Source organism: Nerophis ophidion, linkage group LG19, assembly GCF_033978795.1.
Source record: "Nerophis ophidion isolate RoL-2023_Sa linkage group LG19, RoL_Noph_v1.0, whole genome shotgun sequence".
NCBI lineage: Eukaryota > Metazoa > Chordata > Actinopteri > Syngnathiformes > Syngnathidae > Nerophis > Nerophis ophidion.
In genome coordinates, this window is record NC_084629.1 from 45,304,886 (window position 1) to 45,326,375 (window position 21,490).

General features: G+C 40.9%; 1 protein-coding gene across 1 annotated transcript in view; it reads right to left on the bottom strand.

The window, feature by feature from the left end:
• trpm2 (transient receptor potential cation channel, subfamily M, member 2) overlaps nt 1–20,850 on the bottom strand; it is a 55,936-nt gene extending 35,086 nt beyond the window's left edge. Inside the window, exons 1-12 of the mRNA XM_061880108.1 lie at nt 20,606–20,850; nt 20,363–20,531; nt 18,381–18,561; nt 13,520–13,683; nt 12,352–12,526; nt 12,128–12,189; nt 10,550–10,750; nt 10,376–10,478; nt 7,463–7,584; nt 2,835–3,200; nt 355–492; nt 145–274 (exon numbers count right to left, since the gene is read on the bottom strand). Of these exons, the coding sequence (XP_061736092.1) occupies nt 145–274; nt 355–492; nt 2,835–3,200; nt 7,463–7,584; nt 10,376–10,478; nt 10,550–10,750; nt 12,128–12,189; nt 12,352–12,526; nt 13,520–13,683; nt 18,381–18,561; nt 20,363–20,531; nt 20,606–20,763 (1,969 nt within the window). The 5' untranslated portion in view covers nt 20,764–20,850. The remainder of the gene's footprint in view (nt 1–144; nt 275–354; nt 493–2,834; nt 3,201–7,462; nt 7,585–10,375; nt 10,479–10,549; nt 10,751–12,127; nt 12,190–12,351; nt 12,527–13,519; nt 13,684–18,380; nt 18,562–20,362; nt 20,532–20,605) is intronic.
• Nucleotides 20,851–21,490: the final 640 nt, after the last annotated feature.

The following is a 21,490-nucleotide window of genomic DNA, read 5'->3' on the forward strand; positions in this document are numbered from 1 at the left end:
AGATATTAAAAAAAATATTTGGGAATGTCCGGCAGGCCAGATTGAAACTCTTACGGGCCGCATGTGGCCCCTGGGCCTTAATTTGCCCAGGTCTGCCTAATCGTCTGTATTTAATTGGTGTGATGTACAATATACAGTGTATACCGATAGCGTGTCTCTCGTAGTGATCGGCCAGCTCTCGCATCTCGACGGCTCCGTCCGCATCACTTTCTTCCTCCGCCATTTTCTTTAAGATCTTACATGCAGCCAGAGCAGCGGACATGCAGTCTGTGCACTGTGTGAATAAGAGTTCACGGGTGACTGTACACAATACAGATGTTTACCCAGCTTTGTCTGTCTTTGTGTTGGGACTACCTGCTCCCAGGCAATGTCTGCCATCTCCTTATTGTTCTGCACAACTGCCCAAAGGAAAATGTCTCTCGCGGGATCTCTCTGAGCCTCAGCAAGGTCCATCCTGAGGGGCGCTTGGGAACCTGACAGACTTCTTGGCAGCTGGAGGGACAGTGAAAGAAATCCAGTAATGTGCTTTGCTGTATACCTTGTGTAAACTATCTAAGGCCCATTATGGATTTACTGTAATTCAGTGTTTCTTAACCATAGGGCCACCAGAAAAAACATCTGTTTCTCAGCTGTAGTTTGAAATCGCAAAAAAGCCGCTGCCTGACCAGGGCTCAGAATATCTATAGAGACTCCCCCACCAAGGACTGTTTTCACTACTGGACTCTAGAAAGAGGTTCCGCAGCCTCTGTAGCAGAACCTCCAGGTTCTGTAACAGCTTCTCACCTCAGGCCAAAAGACTCTTGAACGGATCAAAATAAGCACGTGCAGAGCGCACGGAAGCTAAGACAAGACTTAACAAAAATACAAAGTCTTAAAGGCCTACTGAAAGCCACTACTACCGACCACGCAGTCTGATAGTTTATATATCAATGATGAAATATTAACATTGCAACACATGCCAATACGGCCTTTTTAGTTTACTAAATTGCTATTTTTAATTTCCTGGGAGTTTCGTCTTGAAAACGTTGTGTAATGATGACGTGTTCCCAAGACGTCACGGGTTTTTAGGAAGTATAAGCGCTACGCACACACACAGCTAAATGTCGTCCGCTTTAACGGCATAATTACACAGTATTTTGGAGATCTGTGTTGCTGAATCTTTTACAATTTGTTCAATTAATATTAGAGAAGTCAAAGCAGCAAGATGGAGTTGGGAAGCTATAGCGTTTAGCCACACAAACACACGGTGATTCCTTGTTTAAAATTCACAGAGTTGAAACTTTCCTATGGATCACAGCGGACATGGATCCCGACCACTTGTCAACCAGCAGGTTTCGGTGGTTAAAAAGTCGCTTCTTACCGGCGATCAGCTGAGCTTGCGGCTCCCGTACAGCTGCCGTCGACTTCCCCGGGACGTTGCGTGTCAACACCTGGCCATGGACGTACACTTCCGACTATCAGGGAATATTAAACTCACTAAAACACTAGCAACACAATAGAAAAATAAGGGATTTCCCAGAATTATCCTAGTAAATGGGGCTTCACAGTGGAAGAGGGGTTAGTGCGTCTGCCTCACAATACGAAGTTCCTGCAGTCCTGGGTTCAAATCCAGGCTCGGGATCTTTCTGTGTGGAGTTTGCATGTTCTCCCCGTGAATGCGTGGGTTCCCTCCGGGTACTCCGGCTTCCTCCCACTTCCAAAGACATATACCTGGGGATAGGTTGATTGGCAACACAAAATTGGCCCTAGTGTGTGAATGTTGTCTCTCTATCTGTGTTGGCCCTGCGATGAGGTGGCGACTTGTCCAGGGTGTACCCCGCCTTCCGCCCGATTCCGCCAGCGCCCCCAATAAGGAAATAAGCGGTAGAAAATGGCTGGATGGATCCGAGTAAATGTCTCTAAAAACATGAATCCGTCTCAATGCAAGGCGATTGCAATCGCGTTTTTTTTTTTTTTTCCCTAGTCTGTCGCTCTCAATATCCTCAAACACGAATCTTTCATCCTCGCTCAAACTAATGGGGAAATTGTCGTTTTCTCGGTCCGAATAGCACTTTTTGTTGGAGGCTCCCATTATAAACAATGTGAATATGTGAGGAGCCCTCAACGGGTGACGTCATCGTCTGCGACTTCCGGCAGAGGCAGGGCTTTTCTCCAGTTGCGAACTTTATCGTGGATGTTCTCTACTAAATCCTTTCAGCAAATATATGGCAATATCGCGAAATGATCTAGTATGACACATAGAATGGACCTGCTATCCCCGTTTAAATAAGAAAATCTCATTTCAGTAGGCCTTTAAAGAAACCAACGTGAATGTTGCATGTAGCAAATGACAAACCAAGGACGAACTGAGGTAGAATGCAGGCTTAAATACTAAAGCAACAATCAAGACACCCGTGCGTGTAAAACAAGAGCAGCTGGGACAAATCAGAAACCATGGTAACCAAAACAGGAAGTGCACACACATACTAAGGGATCGGAAAAGCCCAAAAATAATCAAAACACACAAAAGGACTCAAAAACAAGACTAAGGATCTGATCCGGGAAGCGGATCACAACAATATCATGCAAAAGCGCAGATTCCAACCATCGAAATACTTTGTGTAGTTGAAGACTAACTGTCATTAGAAAACAGCACTGCACATCATAATGGCAGCTAGACTTTCCATCTTAAAAATAAAAAAATATAAAAAAGAAAAAAAATGTGGATATGTCCGACGGGCCAGATTGTAAAGCTTGCGGCCCCCGTGCCTTAATTTGCCCAGGTCTGGTCTGAAGTGTCTAATGAAATGAGTGGGAAGTTATTCTCTGCAATAGGAGATGATGAAGAGGCTTACCGATGTTCCATCCTCCATGTTGAACTGGTATGTAATGGTAGCCGGTGGGTAGATGGGCTGGGTGAAGTTGCCCAGCAGGTGCCGCACCTCATCAGACACGTATTTCAAGCAGATGCCCTCACTTGGTCCCGGCTGTACCCGGTTTTTGATGACAAACACTTTCCTCTTCGGACAGCAGGACCTGTGGACCCGTTGGGCCAGCTTGCGGAGGAACAAGCAACTGGGCAGCTTTTTGTAGAGGTCACACAGTGTGTTCTCGCTCTGCAGGAACTCCCCTAGATTCACGCCGTTCTCCAGCAGGAGGCTCACAAACTGGGGCTTGTTGCCTGCCAGGGCCGAGAACATGGCCCAATGGAGGGCATCGGACTGGGATGGAGAACGAAGCACATTTTTTTTCGGGTTTAAGTTTGTCATCACATCACATGGACAAAGATAAGACCTTCTGGAGGAAAGTTCTTTGGTCAGATGAAACAAAAATGGAGCTGTTTGGCCACAATACCCAGCAATATGCTTGGAGGAGAAAAGGTGAGGCCTTGAATCCCAGGAACACCATGCCTACCATATACAGTGGGGCAAAAAAGTATTTAGTCAGCCACCGATTGTGCAAGTTCTCCCACTTAAAATGATGACAGAGGTCTGTAATTGTCATCATAGGTACACTTCAACTGTGAGAGACAGAATGTGGAAAAAAATTCCAGGAATTCATATTGTTTGAATTTTAAAGAATTTATTTGTAAATTATGGTGGAAAATAAGTATTTGGTCACTTCAAACTAGCAAGATCTCTGGCTCTCACAGACCTGTAACTTCTTCTTTAAGAAGCTCTTCTGTCCTCCACTCGTTACCTGTATTAATGGCACTTGTTTGAACTCGTTTTCTGTATACAAGACACCTGTCCACACTCACAAACAGTCAGACTCCAAACTCCACTATGGCCAAGACCAAAGAGCTGTTGAAGGACACTAGGAAAAGAATTGTAGACCTGCACCAGACTGGGAAGAAGGAATCTACAATAGGCAAGCAGCTTGGTGTGAAAAAAATCAACTGTGGGAGCAATTATCAGAAAATGGAAGACATACAAGACCACTGATAATCTCCCTCGATCTGGGGCTCCACGCAAGATCTCATCCCGTGGGGTCAAAATGATCGTGAGAACGGTGAGCAAAAATCCCAGAACCACACGGGGGGGGACCTGGTGAATGACCTGCAGAGAGCTGGGACCAAAGTAACAAAGGTTACCATCAGTAAAACACTACGCCGACAGGGAATCAAATCCTGCAGTGCCAGACGTGTCCCCCTGCTTAAGCCAGTGCATGTCCAGGCCCGTCTGAAGTTTGCCAAAGAGCACATGGATGATACCGCAGAGGATTGGGAGAATGTCTTGTGGTCAGATGAAACCAAATTATAACTTTTTGGTATAAACTCAACTCGTCGTGTTTGGAGGAAGAATACTGAGTTGCATCCCAAGAACACCATACCTACTGTGAAGCATGGGGGTGGAAACATCATGCTTTGGGGCTGTTTTTCTGCTAAGGGGACAGGACGATTGATCAGTGTTAAGGAAAGAATGAATGGGGCCATGTATCGTGAGATTTTGAGCCTAAACCTCCATCAGTGAGAGCTTTGAAGATGAAATGTGGCTGGGTCTTCCAGCATGACAATGATCCCAAACACACCACCCGGGCAACGAAGGAGTGGCTCCGTAAGAAGCATTTGAAAGTCCTGGAGTGGCCTAGCCAGTCTCCAGACCTCAACCCCATAGAAAATCTGTGGAGGGAGTTGAAAGTCCGTGTTGCTCGGCGACAGCCCCAAAACATCACTGCTCTCGAGAAGATCTGCATAGAGGAATGGGCCAAAATACCATCTACTGTGTGTGCAAACCTGGTAAAGACCTATAGAGTTCGTTTGACCTCTGTTATTGCCAACAAAGGTTATATTACAAAGTATTGAGTTGAATTTTTGTTAATGACCAAATACTTATTTTCCACCATAATTTACAAATAAATTCTTTAAAATTCCTACAATGTGAATTCCTGGATTTTTTTCCCCCACATTCTGTCTCTCACAGTTGAAGTGTACCTATGATGAAAATTACAGACCTCTGTCATCATTTTAAGTGGGAGAACTTGCACAATCGCTGGCTGACTAAATTATTTTTTGCCCTACTGTACTACAAATGGATTGGCTGGACAAACTCCAATTTGATTAGTCTACATTTACAGCATGGAGCAGTATAAATGGTGAACAACATAAGGAGATAACATTCGCAGTAAACCACCACATAGCAATTTAATTTCCTATTTTGCAGCTCATTTTATTTGACAGTTATTGAAATAACTTGTGTGACATGCACAAAAGTGCACTTTATTTGTTTTAAACTATTGTAGTGGCGTTCTGTACAAAAAGTGCACTTTAATTTAGTGTTGATTTGATATGTCATCTTAGTGACATCATGCACAAAATAGCTTGTTTTAAAATGTCTCTGACAATCTTGCACTTTCTTTTTTGGAAATGACATGAATGTTTGTGCCACTGCTTAATAACTGTTTAATAAATACACTTTTAATCAACTGACTTAGTTGTGATTTCCCTCTCTGCATGAAAGTTTAAAAGTAGCATATAATAATGCAGTATGAAGAAGAATGTTTTAATGTAGACACATAGAATCATCATACTGCTGTGATTATTCATATGCATCAAGTGTTCATTCAAGGCTAAGGCAAAATATGGAGATATATATCGTGTATCGTGAAATGGCCTGAAAAAATATCGAGATATTCAAAAAAGGCCACTTAGCCCAGCCCTACCCCAAACACATGTCAAAAGTGGTAAAGAAATGGCTTATTCCCAAATGTCTTCCCAAAGTCCTGACTTAAACGTGTGGACAATGCTGAAGAAACAAGTCCATGTCAGAAAACCAACAAATTTAGCTAAACTGCACCGATTTTGTCAAGACGAGTGGTCGAAAATTCAACCAGAAGCTTGTGGATGGCTATACTACCAATTTGATTGATTTAAACTTTTATTAGTAGATTGCACAGTTCAGTACATATTCCGTACAATTGACCACTAAATGGTAACACCCCAATAAGTTTTTCAACTTGTTTAAGTCAGGGTCCACGTAACTCAATTCATGGTACAAATATATACAATCAGCATAATACAGTCATCACACAAGTTAATCATCATAGTATATACATTGAATTATTTACATTATTTACAATGCGGGGGGTGGGATGAGGAGCTTTGGTTGATATCAGTACTTCAGTCATCAACAATTGCATCAACAGAGAAATGGACATTGAAACAGTGTAGGTCTTACTTAGTAGGATATGTACAGCCAGCAGAGAACACAGTGAGTTCAGATAGCATAAGAACAAGTATATACATTAGAAGTACATTTGATTATTTACATTAGGTTATTTACAATCCGGGAAGAAGGGATGTGAATGGAGGAGGGTATTAGTAAAGTGCCTGGAGGTGTTGTTTTAGAGCGGTTTTGAAGGAATATAGAGCTGCACTTACTTTTACACCTGTTGGGAGTGCATTCCACATTGATGTGGCATAGAAGGAGAATGAGTTAAGACCTTTGTTAGATCGGAATCTGGGTTTAACGTGGTTTGTAGAGCTCCCCCTGGTGTTGTGGTTAAGGCGGTCATTTACGTTAAGGAAGTAGTTTGACATGTACTTCGGTATCAGGGAGGTGTAGTGGATTTTATAGACTAGGCTCAGTATAAGTTGTTTGACTCTGTCCTCCACGCTGAGCCAGCCTAAAAGCGCCTTTTTGTAGTGAAACTTGCCAAGGGACATTTAAGCAAATATGAACATTGCTGTATGTATACTTTTGACCCAGCAGATTTGCTCACATTTTCAGTGGAGCCATAATAAATTAAAAAAAGAACCAAACTTCATGAATGTTTCTTTTGTGACCAACAATTATGTACTCCAATCACTCTATCACAAAAATATAAGAGTTGTAGAAATGATTGGAAACGCAACACAGCCATGACATTACCGTATGTTCTTTTACAATGACTAAATGTTCAATTTTTTTTAATTTTTTTATTGATGTTAGCATGAAAGGATACCAGTGGACAAATGTGAGAATAATGGGCCTTGAGACCATGAATTGATTAACGTGGACCCCGACTTAAACAAGTTGAAAAACTTATCGGGTGTTACCATTTAGTGGTCAATTGTACGGTGGAAGAGGGGTTAGTTAGTGCATTTGCCTCACAATACGAAGGTCCTGAGTAGTCCTGGGTTCAATCCCGGGCTCAGGATCTTTGTGTGGAGTTTGCATGTTCTCCCCGTGAATGCGTGGGTTCCCTCCGGGTACTCCGGCTTCCTCCCACTTCCAAAGACATGCACCTGGGGATAGGTTGATTGGTAACACTAAATTGGCCCTAGTGTGTGAATGTGAGTGTGAATGTTGTCTGTCTATCTGTGTTGGCCCTGCGATGAGGTAGTGACTTGTCCAGGGTGTACGCCGCCTTCCGCCCGATTGTAACTGAGATAGGCACCAGCGCCCCACGCGACCCCAAAGGGAATAAGCAGTAGAAAATGGATGGATGGTTCTATTAGCATTCACCAGCAACTGCTACAAACCACAGGAGTCTGTTGACTGACCTTCCATTGGCTTTCGTCGGTGAATATCTCGGTGGCGGCTATGTCCACTCGGTTCCAGACGATGGCCAGCTCCAGCTGCCTCCTCCAGCCCTCAACTCTTTGGGACTCACTGGCCCTTGAAGCTACAGAAGACGTAGCAGTGTATCAAAACAACATTGGTGACACTCAGCATCAAAGACTTGGCAATAATACAAAATGCAAATATAGAGAAATATACAGTGGGGCAAAAAAGTATTTAGTCAGCCACTGATTGTGCAAGTTCTCCCACTTAAAATGATGACAGAGGTCTGTAATTTTCATCATAGGTACACTTCAACTGTGAGAGACAGAATGTGAAAGAAAAATCCAGGAATTCACATTGTAGGAATTTAAAATAATTTATATGTAAATGATGGTGGAAAATAAGTATTTGGTCAACCATTCAAAGCTCTCACTGATGGAAGGAGGTTTTGGCTTAAAATCTCACGATACATGGCCCCATTCATTCTTTCCTTAACACGGATCAATCGTCCTGTCCCCTTAGCAGAAAAACAGCCCAAAAGCATGATGTTTCCACCCCCATGCTTCACAGTAGGTGTGGTGTTCTTGGGATGCAACTCAGTATTCTTCTTCCTCCAAACACGACGAGTTGAGTTTATACCAAAAAGTTATATTTCGGTTTCATCTGACCACATGATATTTTTCCAATCCTCTGCTATCCATTTTGGTATAAACTTAACTTGTCGTGTTTGGAGGAAGAAGAATACTGAGTTGCATCCCAAGAACACCAAACCTACTGTGAAGCATGGGGGTGGAAACATCATGGTTTGGGGCTGTTGAGAGGAGACACAAACACGACACAGAACAAACCAAAAGTAGTGAAACAAAAATGTATATTATCAACAACAGTATTAATATTAGTTATAATTTCAGCATTGCTGTGATTAAAAATTCCACATTGACAATATTAGACATTTATAAAAATTAAAAAAAGAACAATAGAGTGACAGTGGCTTACACTTGCATCACATCTCATAAGCTTAACACACTGTGTCCAATATTTTCACAAAGATAAAATAAGGTCATATTTTCGGTTCGTTTAAAGAGTTAAAACAAATTTACATTATTGCAATCAGTTGATAAAACATTGTCCTTTACAATTATAAAAGCTTTTTACAAAAATCTACTACTCTGCTAGCATGTCAGCAGACTGGGGTAGATCCTGCTGAAATCCTATGTATTGAATGAATACAGAATCCTGTTAAACCAGGATTTTTTTTTTGTTGTTGTTGTTTTTAATTAATAATTTTTGAATCGAGAATAGTGTTGAATTGAAAAAAATTTGATTTTGAATCGAATCGTGACCCCAAGAATCGATATTGAATCGAATCGTGGGACACCCAAAGATTCACAGCCCTAATATATATATATTTTGTTACACATGCAACCTGTGAATATTTGCAACCTTGTTAGAATAATTATGTATATATTATCACACTAACTATAGTATGCTTAAAGTCCATTTCTTTAGTTATTAGCTATTGTGCTCAAGTAAGACTTTTTTAATCCATGCAAGGACAAAACTTCTTGTCTGAGGGGTGGCCTCTGCCACAGATGTTATCTTTGTTTTAGTCCGCTAACAGACAAGGACTTCAAGAACCTCAACGAAGATAAGATGACAACACGCAGATGAAGCGAGGACAAGGCAAAATCACAAGGCCCATAGCATATTCCGTCATGTATTGTGCGTTCTGGACGTGCTTTGCATAATATATGTGACCACTCCTTTTAGAGGCGGCCTCAGTGATGTTGACTATGGAACTCTGAATAAAAAGAGGGAAGCGGGAGCTGAACCTTAGAGCGTAGGGCGAGACAGTGACTAAGTGTTCAGCGCCATACGTTCTCCTCATGAGCCAAATTGAACTCTGTCTCTGCTTGGTTCCTTGCTTCTTGTCTATTTAATAGATGTCATCATTGTTTGAACCTGACAAACCTAGAACAAAACTGGGACCATTATTCAGAACGCTGAGCAGTATGAACATTGTCCGACAGTTTGCTTGAAGCACTTTGCTTCAGCACACTTAATTGCCGCAAGGTCTCCCTGGAGGTTGCAATAATCAGGTACTGATGCCAGTCAAGTACAAGGAGGGCATCTAAGTCAGCAGGATGTTTTCCAGGAAATGGTTTTAATAATGTACAAACCCCGTTTCCATATAAGTTGAGAAATTGTGTTGGATGTAAATATAAACGGAATACAATGATTTGCAAATCCTTTTCAACCCATATTCATTTGAATGCACTACAAAGACAATATATTTGATGTTCAAACTCAAACTTTATTTTTTTTTTGCAAATAATATTTAACTTAGAATTTCATGGCTGCAACACGTGCCAAAGTAGTTGGGAAAGGGCATGTTCACCACTGTGTTACATCACCTTTTCTTTTAACAACACTCAATAAACGTTTGGGAACTGAGGAAACTAATTGTTGAAGCTTTGAAAGTGAAATTCGTTCCCATTCTTGTTTTATGTAGAGCTTCAGTCGTTCAACAGTCCGGGGTCTACGCTGTCAGATTTTACGCTTCATAATGCGCCACACATTTTCCATGGGAGACAGGTCTGGACTGCAGGCGGGCAAAGAAAATTCCCGCAGTCTTTTTTTACGAAGCCAAGCTGTTGTAACACGTGCTGAATGTGGCTTGGCATTGTCTTGCTGAAATAAGCAGGGGCGTCCATGAAAAAGACTGCGCCTAGATGGGAGCATATGTTGTTCCACTGAATATGGGTTGAAAATGATTTGCAAATCATTGTATTCCGTTTATATTTAAATCTAACACAGGTTCCCAACTCATATGGAAACGGGGTTTGTATATGGAGGTCAGAGATGGAAACAAATTGACCGTGGAATTATCTTACAGAAATGGATGAGCCCACCTTTGAAGAGCGCTTGCAGAATGGCCACATCCACGTCTCCGTGATTGTCCTCGCCTCCTCTGAATACAGTCAGCAGGTGAGACATCCTGATGATGTCCTGAATCTGCCACACAGAGTAGACACTTGTTCGGGAAAAAAAAACACTTAATAGAGTAAAGACTTTCCTGACTATACTTTTTTGGTCCACTCGATGATCTGGAGGTCGGAGAAGTTGTCGTACTCGTGGCTGAGGAACTTCTTCAGCAGGCGATGGATGAGACTGATGGTCACCTGGCTCACAGGTAGTCCTGCTGCGTGGGCGATCACGTCAGCCATTCTTCCCGAGCCCTCGAACACCACACATGGTGTGTCGTTGAGCATGGCTGTGTAGATGGTCTGAAAGGACACACACACACAACTTGGTTGGACTTAGGGCTGTGCGATATAGCCTTTTTCAATATCTCAATATTTTTAGGCCATAGCGCGATACACAATACATATCACGATATTTTGCCTTAGCCTTTAATGAACACTTGATGCATATAACCACAGCAGTATGATGATTCTATGTGTCTACATTAAAACATTCTTCTTCATATTGCATTAATATATGCTACTTTTAAACTTACATGCAGAGAGGGAAATCACAACTAAGTCAATTGACCAAAAGTGAATTTACTAAGCAGTTATTAAGCAGTTGCACAAACATTCATGTCATTTCCAAAACAAAAAGTGCAAGATTGTCAGAGAAATTTTAAAACAGGCTATTAGTGCACTTTTGTGCATGATGTCACTAAGATGATATATCAAAACAACACTAAATTAAAGTGCCCTTTTCTACAGAACGCCACTACAATAGTTTAAAACAAATAAAGTGCACTTTTGTGCATGATTTTGAGGGTGTGGCACCTAATGAGTCGCCATGGTGACAAAACAAACAAGGAAGCGCATACAGGAACTAATGAAGTTAAAAACTAACAGAACATAATAAAAACATGATCCGGACCACGGATGACGATAATTATATAATATATGTCAGGTCTTTTGCTTCTTCTACGCAAAGGATGATTTGCACGAGCAAGACGTGAATGTAAGTACATATTGTTTTATTTATACACTATAATACAAAAAAAAGGCAAAACAAAAAGCGCGCTCGGTGGCGGATAATAACCTATACTAAAACTTTAAACAAAAACAGCACAATGGCAGGACTATCTACAAATAAACAGACGATACTATCAAGGCACAAAGCAAACCAAAAACTTGCACTGAGGCATAAATACAAAAAGTTTTTTGTGGCGTGGTCAAACAATAAACAGCGTGGCAAGGCATGAGGTTCCGGCAAGGAAAGGTAGGTGCGTGGTCATGAGGGTTCAATACAATCCAGCAGGTAAAGTAGCCAGGCCGAGGAAAAGAAAACAAATTACTTAAATAGTGGCTATGGTGATGAGAAACAGGTGCGGGACTGAGGACAGGGGCGTGACTTGGAAACCAGGTGGAAACTAATGGCTTACTATGGAAACCAGAATAAAACCAGGAAGTGCAAAACAAGAAACAAGAGTCCAAAAACAAAACATAAACATGATAAAACATAAATCTGAATTACAGGCATAACATTATAAATATATATACGTATGAGTGTGAATGTTGTCTGTGTTGGCCCTGCGATGAGGTGGCGACTTGTCCAGGGTGTACGACGCGAGTATATCGATATATTTCGCCCAGCCCTAGTTGGACTAGTAGGAGACGAGGAGAACAAAAGTGAGGACTCACACTGAGAGTCCCTGCTCCTCCATCTAATACCACACACACCACAGGGATGGTCACTTCACCATCTGGCAATGAAAAACACAAGTTGGGACACAAAACACAGCAAGCAGGTGGTGAAAATAAAAAACTATATAGTGAGGCGTGTCATGTTCAGGCTGCCAAATGTGGTTCCTTGCTGAGTGATGGCTCCGCCCCGTATAATGCAGCTGTAATGGTGCATGTGCTACCTTTGTTTCCGAGAGACTTTCCGGAAATGCACTTCTCCAATCGACTCCGCAGATCGATCTCAACGCCATAGTGGCCGAGTGTCCCGTCGTCCACCAGCAGGAAGTGAGTGTGATTGTTATCAAGGCACGGCATTCGACTCTTGACATCCATCGAGTAATGGGCGGGGAAACAACCCTAAGAAGAATATACCGGGAATACTTAGTCATTATAAAAATGACTATTCCAAAAGTCCTCTTGCATCTGGCCGGCATAGCAAATGTCAGCAATTAAGAAACATAATGCACTTCAATAAAACCGCCCCATATATGTCATACATATACTGCTTATCTACAAATGTACATACCAAATGAGGAGAGTCCAAAATTTAGTTGGGCATTTTTTTCTGACTTTGTACATACAGGTTTTGGAACAACATATGCTGCCATCTAAGCGCCGTCTTTTTCATGGACGCCCCTGCTTATTTCAGCAAGACAATGCCAAGCCACATTCAGCACATGTTACAACAGCGTAGCCTCGTAAAAAAGAGTGCGGGTACTTTCCTGGCCCACCTGCAGTCCAGACCTGTCTTCCATCGAAAATGTGTGGTGCATTATGAAGGGTTAAATACGACAGCGGGTACCCCGGACTGTTGAACGACTGAAGCTCCACATAAAACAGGAATGGGAAAGAATTCCGCTTTCAAAGCTTCAACAATTAGTTTCCTTAGTTCCAAAATGTTTATTAAGTGTGATGTAACACAGTGGGTAACATGCCCTTTCCCAACTACTTTGAATTCTTTTTTTTTTTTTTTTTCTTTGTCATTAAAAAGGGAGGTTTTTTGGGTTGGTGCACTAATTGTAAGTGTATCTTGTGTTTTTTATGTTGATTTAATAAAAAATAAAAAATAAAATAAAAATTGAAATTAATAAAAAAATCTTCTGCGGCCTGGTACCAATCAAGCCGGTACCGGGCCGCGGCCCGGTGGTTGGGGACCACTGTATTAGGCAATGGAGTGCAAACCCACCAACATTATAATACCATGTGGAGCTGTGTGATGTGTGCAATATTAATTTTTATTTTATCTCTATTTTATTTTGTTTTTTCACAAAAAAAAAAAAAAATCAATAAAAGAAATGTGGGGGAAACATTTTTTTAAATGTAAGCATTATGAATGATAAATAGATGTACCTGTGAATTCACCAAAACGTCTCTATTGTTAATAACTCCCCATGTGGCGACTCCGATGGTCACAATCTGGCCCTGCATGGAGCTGCTCAGGGAGTAATCCTTCACCGCCTGCCCGACATGCTTCATGACACCCGTGTTGGTGCCACCTGTGATGATCCACGCACCTGGGTGGAGCAGAGTATTGCAGTCCTTAATAACATGTCTATTATTATTGATATTACATTTGTTTCAGTAAATAATATTCAACTAAACTAAAACTACTGTTTAGATTCCGGACAAGTAATGCAGACTAAATGTGTTTTACAGTTATTGTTGCAATTAACAAGTGTTGATTAGCCATCTGTAACAGGCCTGGGAAATTATTTTGACTCGGGGGCCACATTTAGAGACAAAAATGTGTCTGGGGGCAGTTATATCTATTTTTATGAACACTAATACAAAACCTCACAATAATGTCGGATTGAATCCTAAAAACGTTATGACAGACCGCCTTAAAACACAATGGAATTTTAAAATTTTCTATGAAGGATAAAACACTGAATATTGACAAAAAATGAACGTCACACCCGATTGACACATTTTACAATCAAGTGAAATGCAACAAACAGTGAAATATGAACGCGAAGAGTACAAAATAAACTCATCTACAATCTGATATAGCTGATACATCACTAAGCTTTAGAACAGGGGTCGGGAACCTTTTTTGCTGAGAAAACCCAGAAGCCAAATATTTTAAAATGTATTTCCGTAAGAGCCATATAATAGTTTTTTTTAACACTGAACCCAACTAAACGTGTGCATTTTTAAGTAAGACCAACATTTCTAGAGTATAATAGGTCTCTTATTCTTTGGAATAACATTGTTATTCTGAAGCTAACTGTGGAGGGGGCGTGGCCTGCGGGCCTGCAGCAAAGCGGGGTGTTGCCAGGACCGGCCTCAAAATCAGCGACAGGTGCGTAGATGGCCCACCTGGGCCTTTTTATCTAATCACCTGTTGCTCTGTTCATAAGCAGCAGCCAGGAGGCGAGACAGGGTTTGGGCTAGAGCCAGAGCGAGAACAAAAGAGAAAAAGACAATTGCTGTAAAGCAACTGAGAGACTTATTGAAAAATAAAACAATATTGTAACCCTGAAACAGGCTCTCATGTCGGTGCTTGGTGGTCTGAAGAACCCCCAAGAGGGCAAGCCCCACACTAACCAATAATTAAGAAATTACTTCTTACCATTAACGCAACTTCTTGAACATAAAAATGCATGAGAATTTTTTATTATTTGAACGTTATTTTTAAAACTGTGATTACAAGTGGAATTATTCATTACTTATCGTGTTAAGCAATGTCAGCTCAGATTTATCCGAGAGCCAGATGCAGTCATCAAAAGAGCCACATCTGGCTCTCGAGACATAGGTTCCCTACCCCTGCTTTAGAACTTTGTTGTGAAAATCTCCTTGTGGAAACGCTCCCCACCCACACTGCTTGGTGCCTCATCTGAGCTGCTGTGAACTTACATTACCATAGTAACTATTTAGATGACCATAGTAACTAATTAGATCACCATAGCTTAACGGGCCGCATGTGGACCCCGGGCCTTAATTTGCCCAGGTCTGATCTGAAAGGTCAAAACGTTTTTGGTTTTTTTTCAATTTTGAGGCATATCCCCCCCCCAAGTTTCGTTAAACTCCCGACTGTCATGTTTTGTGGTCACGTTCTGTTTTGTTTTGAATTCTTTGGGCACTCTTGTTTGTTTTGTCACCATGCCAACCCATCAGTTTTCACGACTCACGCACCTGTCATCACTGCACCTATTTAAGCCTGTAGTTGCCTGGCAGTCAGCCTGGCGACATCACCCTCTACTCACCCTTGCTCCATGCTCTTTTCTCGTTCCCCGTAAGTTTTTTTATTCATGCCATAGTTTGCAAGTTTTGTTTTATGTCCATAGTATACGTTGTAGTAATAGTTTTGTTTCATGGCCAAGTTTTGTACCTCTTCTGAGAGCGCTTTATGTTTATACCCTTTGTTTTGTTTGTACTTTGAGTTAAAATGAAAAGATGTCACTACCCCCGGAAAACAAACCGCACCAAAGTCCGAGTCATGACACAGACTACATTAATTCCAATCTCAAACAGCATGCGAATGATTGGTAAACAGTCCGCCTTTCCTTTGGCATAGTATCCAGCCCTGCCAACAACCCCAATTTGGATCAATTGTATGGACCCTTAGTGTGACCTGTATGGCTGTTGACCAAGTATGCATTGCATTCATTTGTGTAAATGAGAAGCCATAGATATTATGTTACTGGGCCGGTATGCAAAGCCATTGCCCTTTATGTCCGTGTACACAACGGCATTTTAAAGAGTCATAAGTTTTACTTATAGAAACCGATACCGATCATTTCCGATATTACATTTTGAAGTATTTATCGGTCGATAATGTCGGCAGTTTGATATTATCGGACATCCCTAGTGTTTTTATTTTAAATATTAGTAATTTCAAAACGTTTTTCATCTAATGCCACCACAGAAGGCTCCCATTCATGGTAAAGATGAACTGTAATGACAACATTAAAAAAAGAGCAACTCAGGACAAAATGAGCAATACAGTTCATTAATTACATGCACTAATTAATGAACCTATGCAGATGCAAACAAAAAGGAGACGGTAATAAGAGTAGCGACGCCATTATTATTTCATTTTACACTTGTATTAAAGAATGTTAAAACACTGCTAAAGCGCTGCCTACACATTAATCAAGGTCTTATGAGGGCGACACTTAACTCAAACGGACCAAATTGATTGATTGATTGAAACTTTTATTAGTAGATTTCACAGTACAGTACAGTTTCCGTACAATTGACCACTAAATGGTAACACCCAAATAAGTTTTTCAACTTGTTTAAGTCGGGGTCCACGTTAATCAATTCATGGTAATAATAAATAATCCAATCAATCCAATCCACTTTATTTATATAGCACATTTAAACAAGAATAACGGTTCCAAAGTGCTGCACAGCCATGTCAAAAACAATTGTAAAAATAATAATAATAATAAAATAAAATAAAAATAAAAAATATATCTACATATCATGCTCCACCAATGACTGAATAAAAACACAAAATAAATAAATATAAAACCAATAAAAACAATATAAAAACAAATATGATTAAAAACTATTTTAAAGGGTAAAATCAATTAAAACAGTAAAATAGAAATCAAAGTGTATAAAAAACACAGAGGACAACAGAGAATAGAGGACCACACAACTCACGTAGTGTTAAAAGCCAAAGAATAAAAGTGGGTCTTAAGACGAGACTTAAAACACTTCACTGTGGAAGCAGTTTGAACAGAGTGTTCCAGAGCTTAGGGCCGACCACAGAGAAGGCCCTGTCTCCCCTGGTCTTATGTCTGGTCTTGGGCACCACGAGCTGGAACTGGCTCTCGGACCTCAGAGCGCGGATGAGCTCCGAGATATATTGAGGTGCCAGTCCATGTAAAGATTTAAAAACAAACAGCAATGTTTTAAAATCAATTCTAAAATGAACAGGGAGCCAGTGCAAACTCTGAAGAATTGGGGTTATATGCTGGCGTTTCCTGGCCCCTGTTAAAAGTCCTGCTGCCGCGTTCTGGACTAACTGCAACCGGGAGAGAGCTTTTTGGCTAATGCCAGCATAAAGTGCTTTGCAGTAGTCCAAGCCACTTGAAATAAAAGCATGCACGACTTGTTCAAAAAGGTTAAAAGATAAAAACGGTTTAACCTTTACTAAAAGACGAAGGTGATAAAAACACGATTTTAAAACGCCATGGACTTGTTTGTGTAGTTTAAAATCGCTGTCAATAACTAATTTTAGCTTTGAAATCTGAAAAATTCGGAAGTTGACCAACATGTTGATGGACTGATAAACCAGTTAGTACTTTGATTAAAGGATTGATTGAAACTTTTATTAGTAGATTGCACAGTACAGTACATATTCCGTACAATTGACCACTAAATGGTAACACCCGAATAAGTTTTTCAACTTGTTAAAGTCGGGGTCCACGTTAATCATTACACAATGTACCACAAAAAATGGCTTTGAGGTCGGTAACGAAACCAGAATTATTCCGTAATTAGGCACACTCTCGAGTTTTGAGGGGGAAAAAAAAGATTTTGTGATGATGTGTAAAAATGAAAAAATTAAGAAAAAAATATTTATTTGGTTTGGTTTTGATATACTTTCTATAGACGAAAAAACATGAAACAAACCTTCGAAATTGTTAGAAATCGCACTGTTTATGTTATACATGCTTCACCGATGAGAGTATTTGTCAAGCACCGTTTTGTCCTAATAATTTCAGCGATCCTTGAACTCATCGTAGTTTTTCCACGGACTACAAAGGCGGAGGCGCGCAATTTTTCAGGATTCATGCAGATCCCAAATACAGATCAGCAGATACCTACACTTATTTCTTATGTTTGACTGCCATCTGCAGGTCACACTTTGATTGATTGATTGAAACTTTTATTAGTAGATTGCACAGTAAAGTACATATTCCTTACAATTGACCACTAAATGGCAACACCCAAATACAATTTTCAACTTGTTTAAGTCTTGGTCCACATTAATCAATTCATGGTAATAATAAATAAATCACTTTAACTTTGAAATCTGAAAAATTCAGAAGTTGACCAACATGTTGATGGACTGATGAACCTGTTAGTACTTTGATTGATACTTTTATTAGTAGATTGCAAAGTACAGTACATATTCCTTACAATTGACCACTAAATGGCAACACCCGAATAAGTTTTTCAACTTTTTTAAGTCGGGGTTCACATAAGTCAATTCATGGTACAGTTGTACCATGAATTGATGAGAGATGCTAACCTGTTGTCTGGGCCACTTTGATGAGACCCCTTTGGAAGACGTTCTTGAGCCGTGTCTTCAGATAGAAGTTCTTGGCTCCTCCGGTCACGGAGATCAACAAGTTGGGAGGGGACAGTTTCCACTGTTCAGTCAGTAACTGGTAGACGACTTCAGGACTGGTCTCAGTGGACACTCGGGCATACTGAAAAATGAAGGGAAAACGTAAAACGGTGTGTTTTGGGGACCATTTGGTTTTAACCCAACCACTCCCAATTTCAGGAGTGTTCGGAAAAAACAGTAAATAAAGTCTTCGGCATAGAAATAAAAGAACATGTTGTGCTTGACAATAACTGAGCTTAGTAGCGTCTGATATAAGGAAAAGAGTACTGGTCCAAGAATAGATCCCTGGGGCACACCAGATAATAGCGGCGCACTAGAAGACACAAAGTAAGTACATTTTATTTATAAAGCGCTTTTCACAGATAAAATCACACAACATAGTTGAAGTAAAACAACAATTCAATTAAAACAAACGGGGCAACATCATAAAAAGTGGATTAAAATTGATAGTTAAAAGGTGCATTAACTAAGACAGATCTGGGCATTCTGCGGATCCGCGGGCCGAGGCCAATCATAAATTACAAAATAAATTTAATAAAGTATCTATGTCGAGTGTGCAATACAACGGTGCTGCTTTTGTTTTGAAAAGCGTTATTTGTATTACTTCCGTGTAAACGTATGCGCGATTATGAGTGAATGTGAACGGCGATCACAAATTACAAAATAAATGTTAAAAAACATCTCTGTCGTTTGTGCAATACAACTGTGCTGCTTTTATTTTGAAAAGTGTTGTTTATGGACGTATGTCCGTGTGTAAGCTGTGAGTGAAGGTGCACAGCGACAAGTGATGACTGGTTATCACAGAGATGTCAGCTCACGCTAAAAATGGAAAAGTTGATGACGAATGCTGTGTTTTCAACAAGACATGGACTGCCAAGTATTTCTTTACAGAAATTAAAGGTAAAGCCGTGTGCTTAATTTGTGGTACACAGGTTGCTATGTTTAAAAAATATAATTTAAATCGCCACTACACGACGAAGCACGAGGAAAAATACCGGAATCTGTCTGATGAAGATTGCGCAAGGGAGGCGGATGCGTTGATTTTAGAACTGCAAACCCAACAAGGACTTTTGACCAAAGTTCACACCCCCAGAGATGCAGCCGTCAGGACAAGTTTAGTCATTTCTCACAAAATCACCAGAAAAAGTAAAGCGTTTTCTGACGGAGAGTTTATTAAGAAGTGCTTATTGGACTCTGTTGCGCTGATATGCCCGGAGAAGAGGGGCGCATTTGACAACGTGTCGCTCTCCCGACGCACTGTAACGAGGTGCGTTGAGGCCAACGCTGGAAACTCGGAGCTTCAGCTGAAGAACAGAACAGCCGACTTTGACTGTTTTTCGCTGGCTTTGGATGAGAGCTGCGATGTACGTGACACCGCCCAGCTGCTCATCTTCTTACCTGCGATAACTGCAAACTTTCAAATCACAGAGGGATCAGGGACAACCACAGGTTGACTTGTTCACAGAGGTAAATGCGTGTTTGGACATGTTAGGACTGAAATTGGACAAGCTGGCAGGTGTGGCAACAATCTGACGGAGAAAAATGTTGGCCTTTTAAAAGAGGATGCAGGATAAAGTGACAGAAATTAACCCTGTGCAGAATTTGACAGTTTTGCATTGTATTACACAGTCTACACACATTTTTTGCATTGCCCTGCAAATATCCTTTACATGGAAATGCGTTATATTTTGTGTTACTATTTTTTTAGTTTGTTATGTGTTTCAATGACCAGATTTTGTTGTTGCACCTTACTAGCTACTGCCTCGTTCTTATCAAGCGCACACTACTGATTGCAGAAACTGATACTTTTTTTTTTCTATTGTTGGCAGACTGTTTGCTCAAAGGGAGTTAGAAGACTGAAGAAAGTAAATGTGATGTTTCACCTTAGTCGTCACCTGCCTCAAACCACCGAAGCTGATGTCCCCGAAAGCGTCTGTGGGCACTTCACGGACATGTCTGTGTCCATCCCAGGCTTCGTCGCTGAAGTCCTCCTCGTTGACGGCCTCGGCCGCATGCTCGCTCTTCCCGTAGCCACACACGCACACGTCCTCTCTGCAAGAGGTCACCGAGAGTCCATCAAGAGGTCTTTTCGTGGAACTTATTTTGGACAGAAGAAGTCGTCCTACCTGGCACCTTTTGTGAAGAAGCAACACTCCATCTTGCGGATGTTGTGTCTGATCCAGGCCACATGCTGGAAAGCGGGCGAAAGAGTAAGAAGCTTTATGGCGCCGCTCGCATTAAAGGTCAGGTTTTGAATCAGCTGAGACCCTCCCGAGTCCGCCATGGCGGAGGCAAGGCTACGGAGAAGAGAAGCTGGGTCTGCTAGCAGGTAACAGGATGGAATAGCTTCAGTTTCTGCCGTCTCATTCCTCTCAAGATGATATTTAAGTGATGTCAGTGAGCAGCCTGCCAGACCTCCCATTTACTGAAAGTCAGATGCCAGTGGAGGATCGATAGAACATTACATCACTGATGGGGGGATTAATTACCACTTTATAACACAAAAAGCATGCAGTATGCAGCACTTGGGAACATAACTTAGCTTGCATTAATGACAACTCACAAATAAGTGGACGGATGTATTTTTGGCCTCACATATTTATTGCTCACTTATCACCAATTTTTAGCTGCTAAATGTAAAATAATTTGTTGGTCACACACAGAATAGCTGGAAAGGACCAAAAAAAAATGTAATGCTTTCATATACTTAGATACACACTATATTGGATCCATTATGGACTGGACTCTCACTATTATGTTAGATCCACTATGGACTGGACTCTCACTTTTATGTTAGATCCATTTTGGACAGGACTCACTATTATATTAGATCCACTATAGACTGGACTCTCACTATTATGTTAGATCCACTATGGACTGGACTCTCACTATTATGTTAGATCCACTATGGACTGGACTCTCACTATTACGTTAGATCCACTATGGACTGAACTCTCACTATTATGTTAAATCCACTATGGACTGGACTCACTATTATGTTAGATCCACTA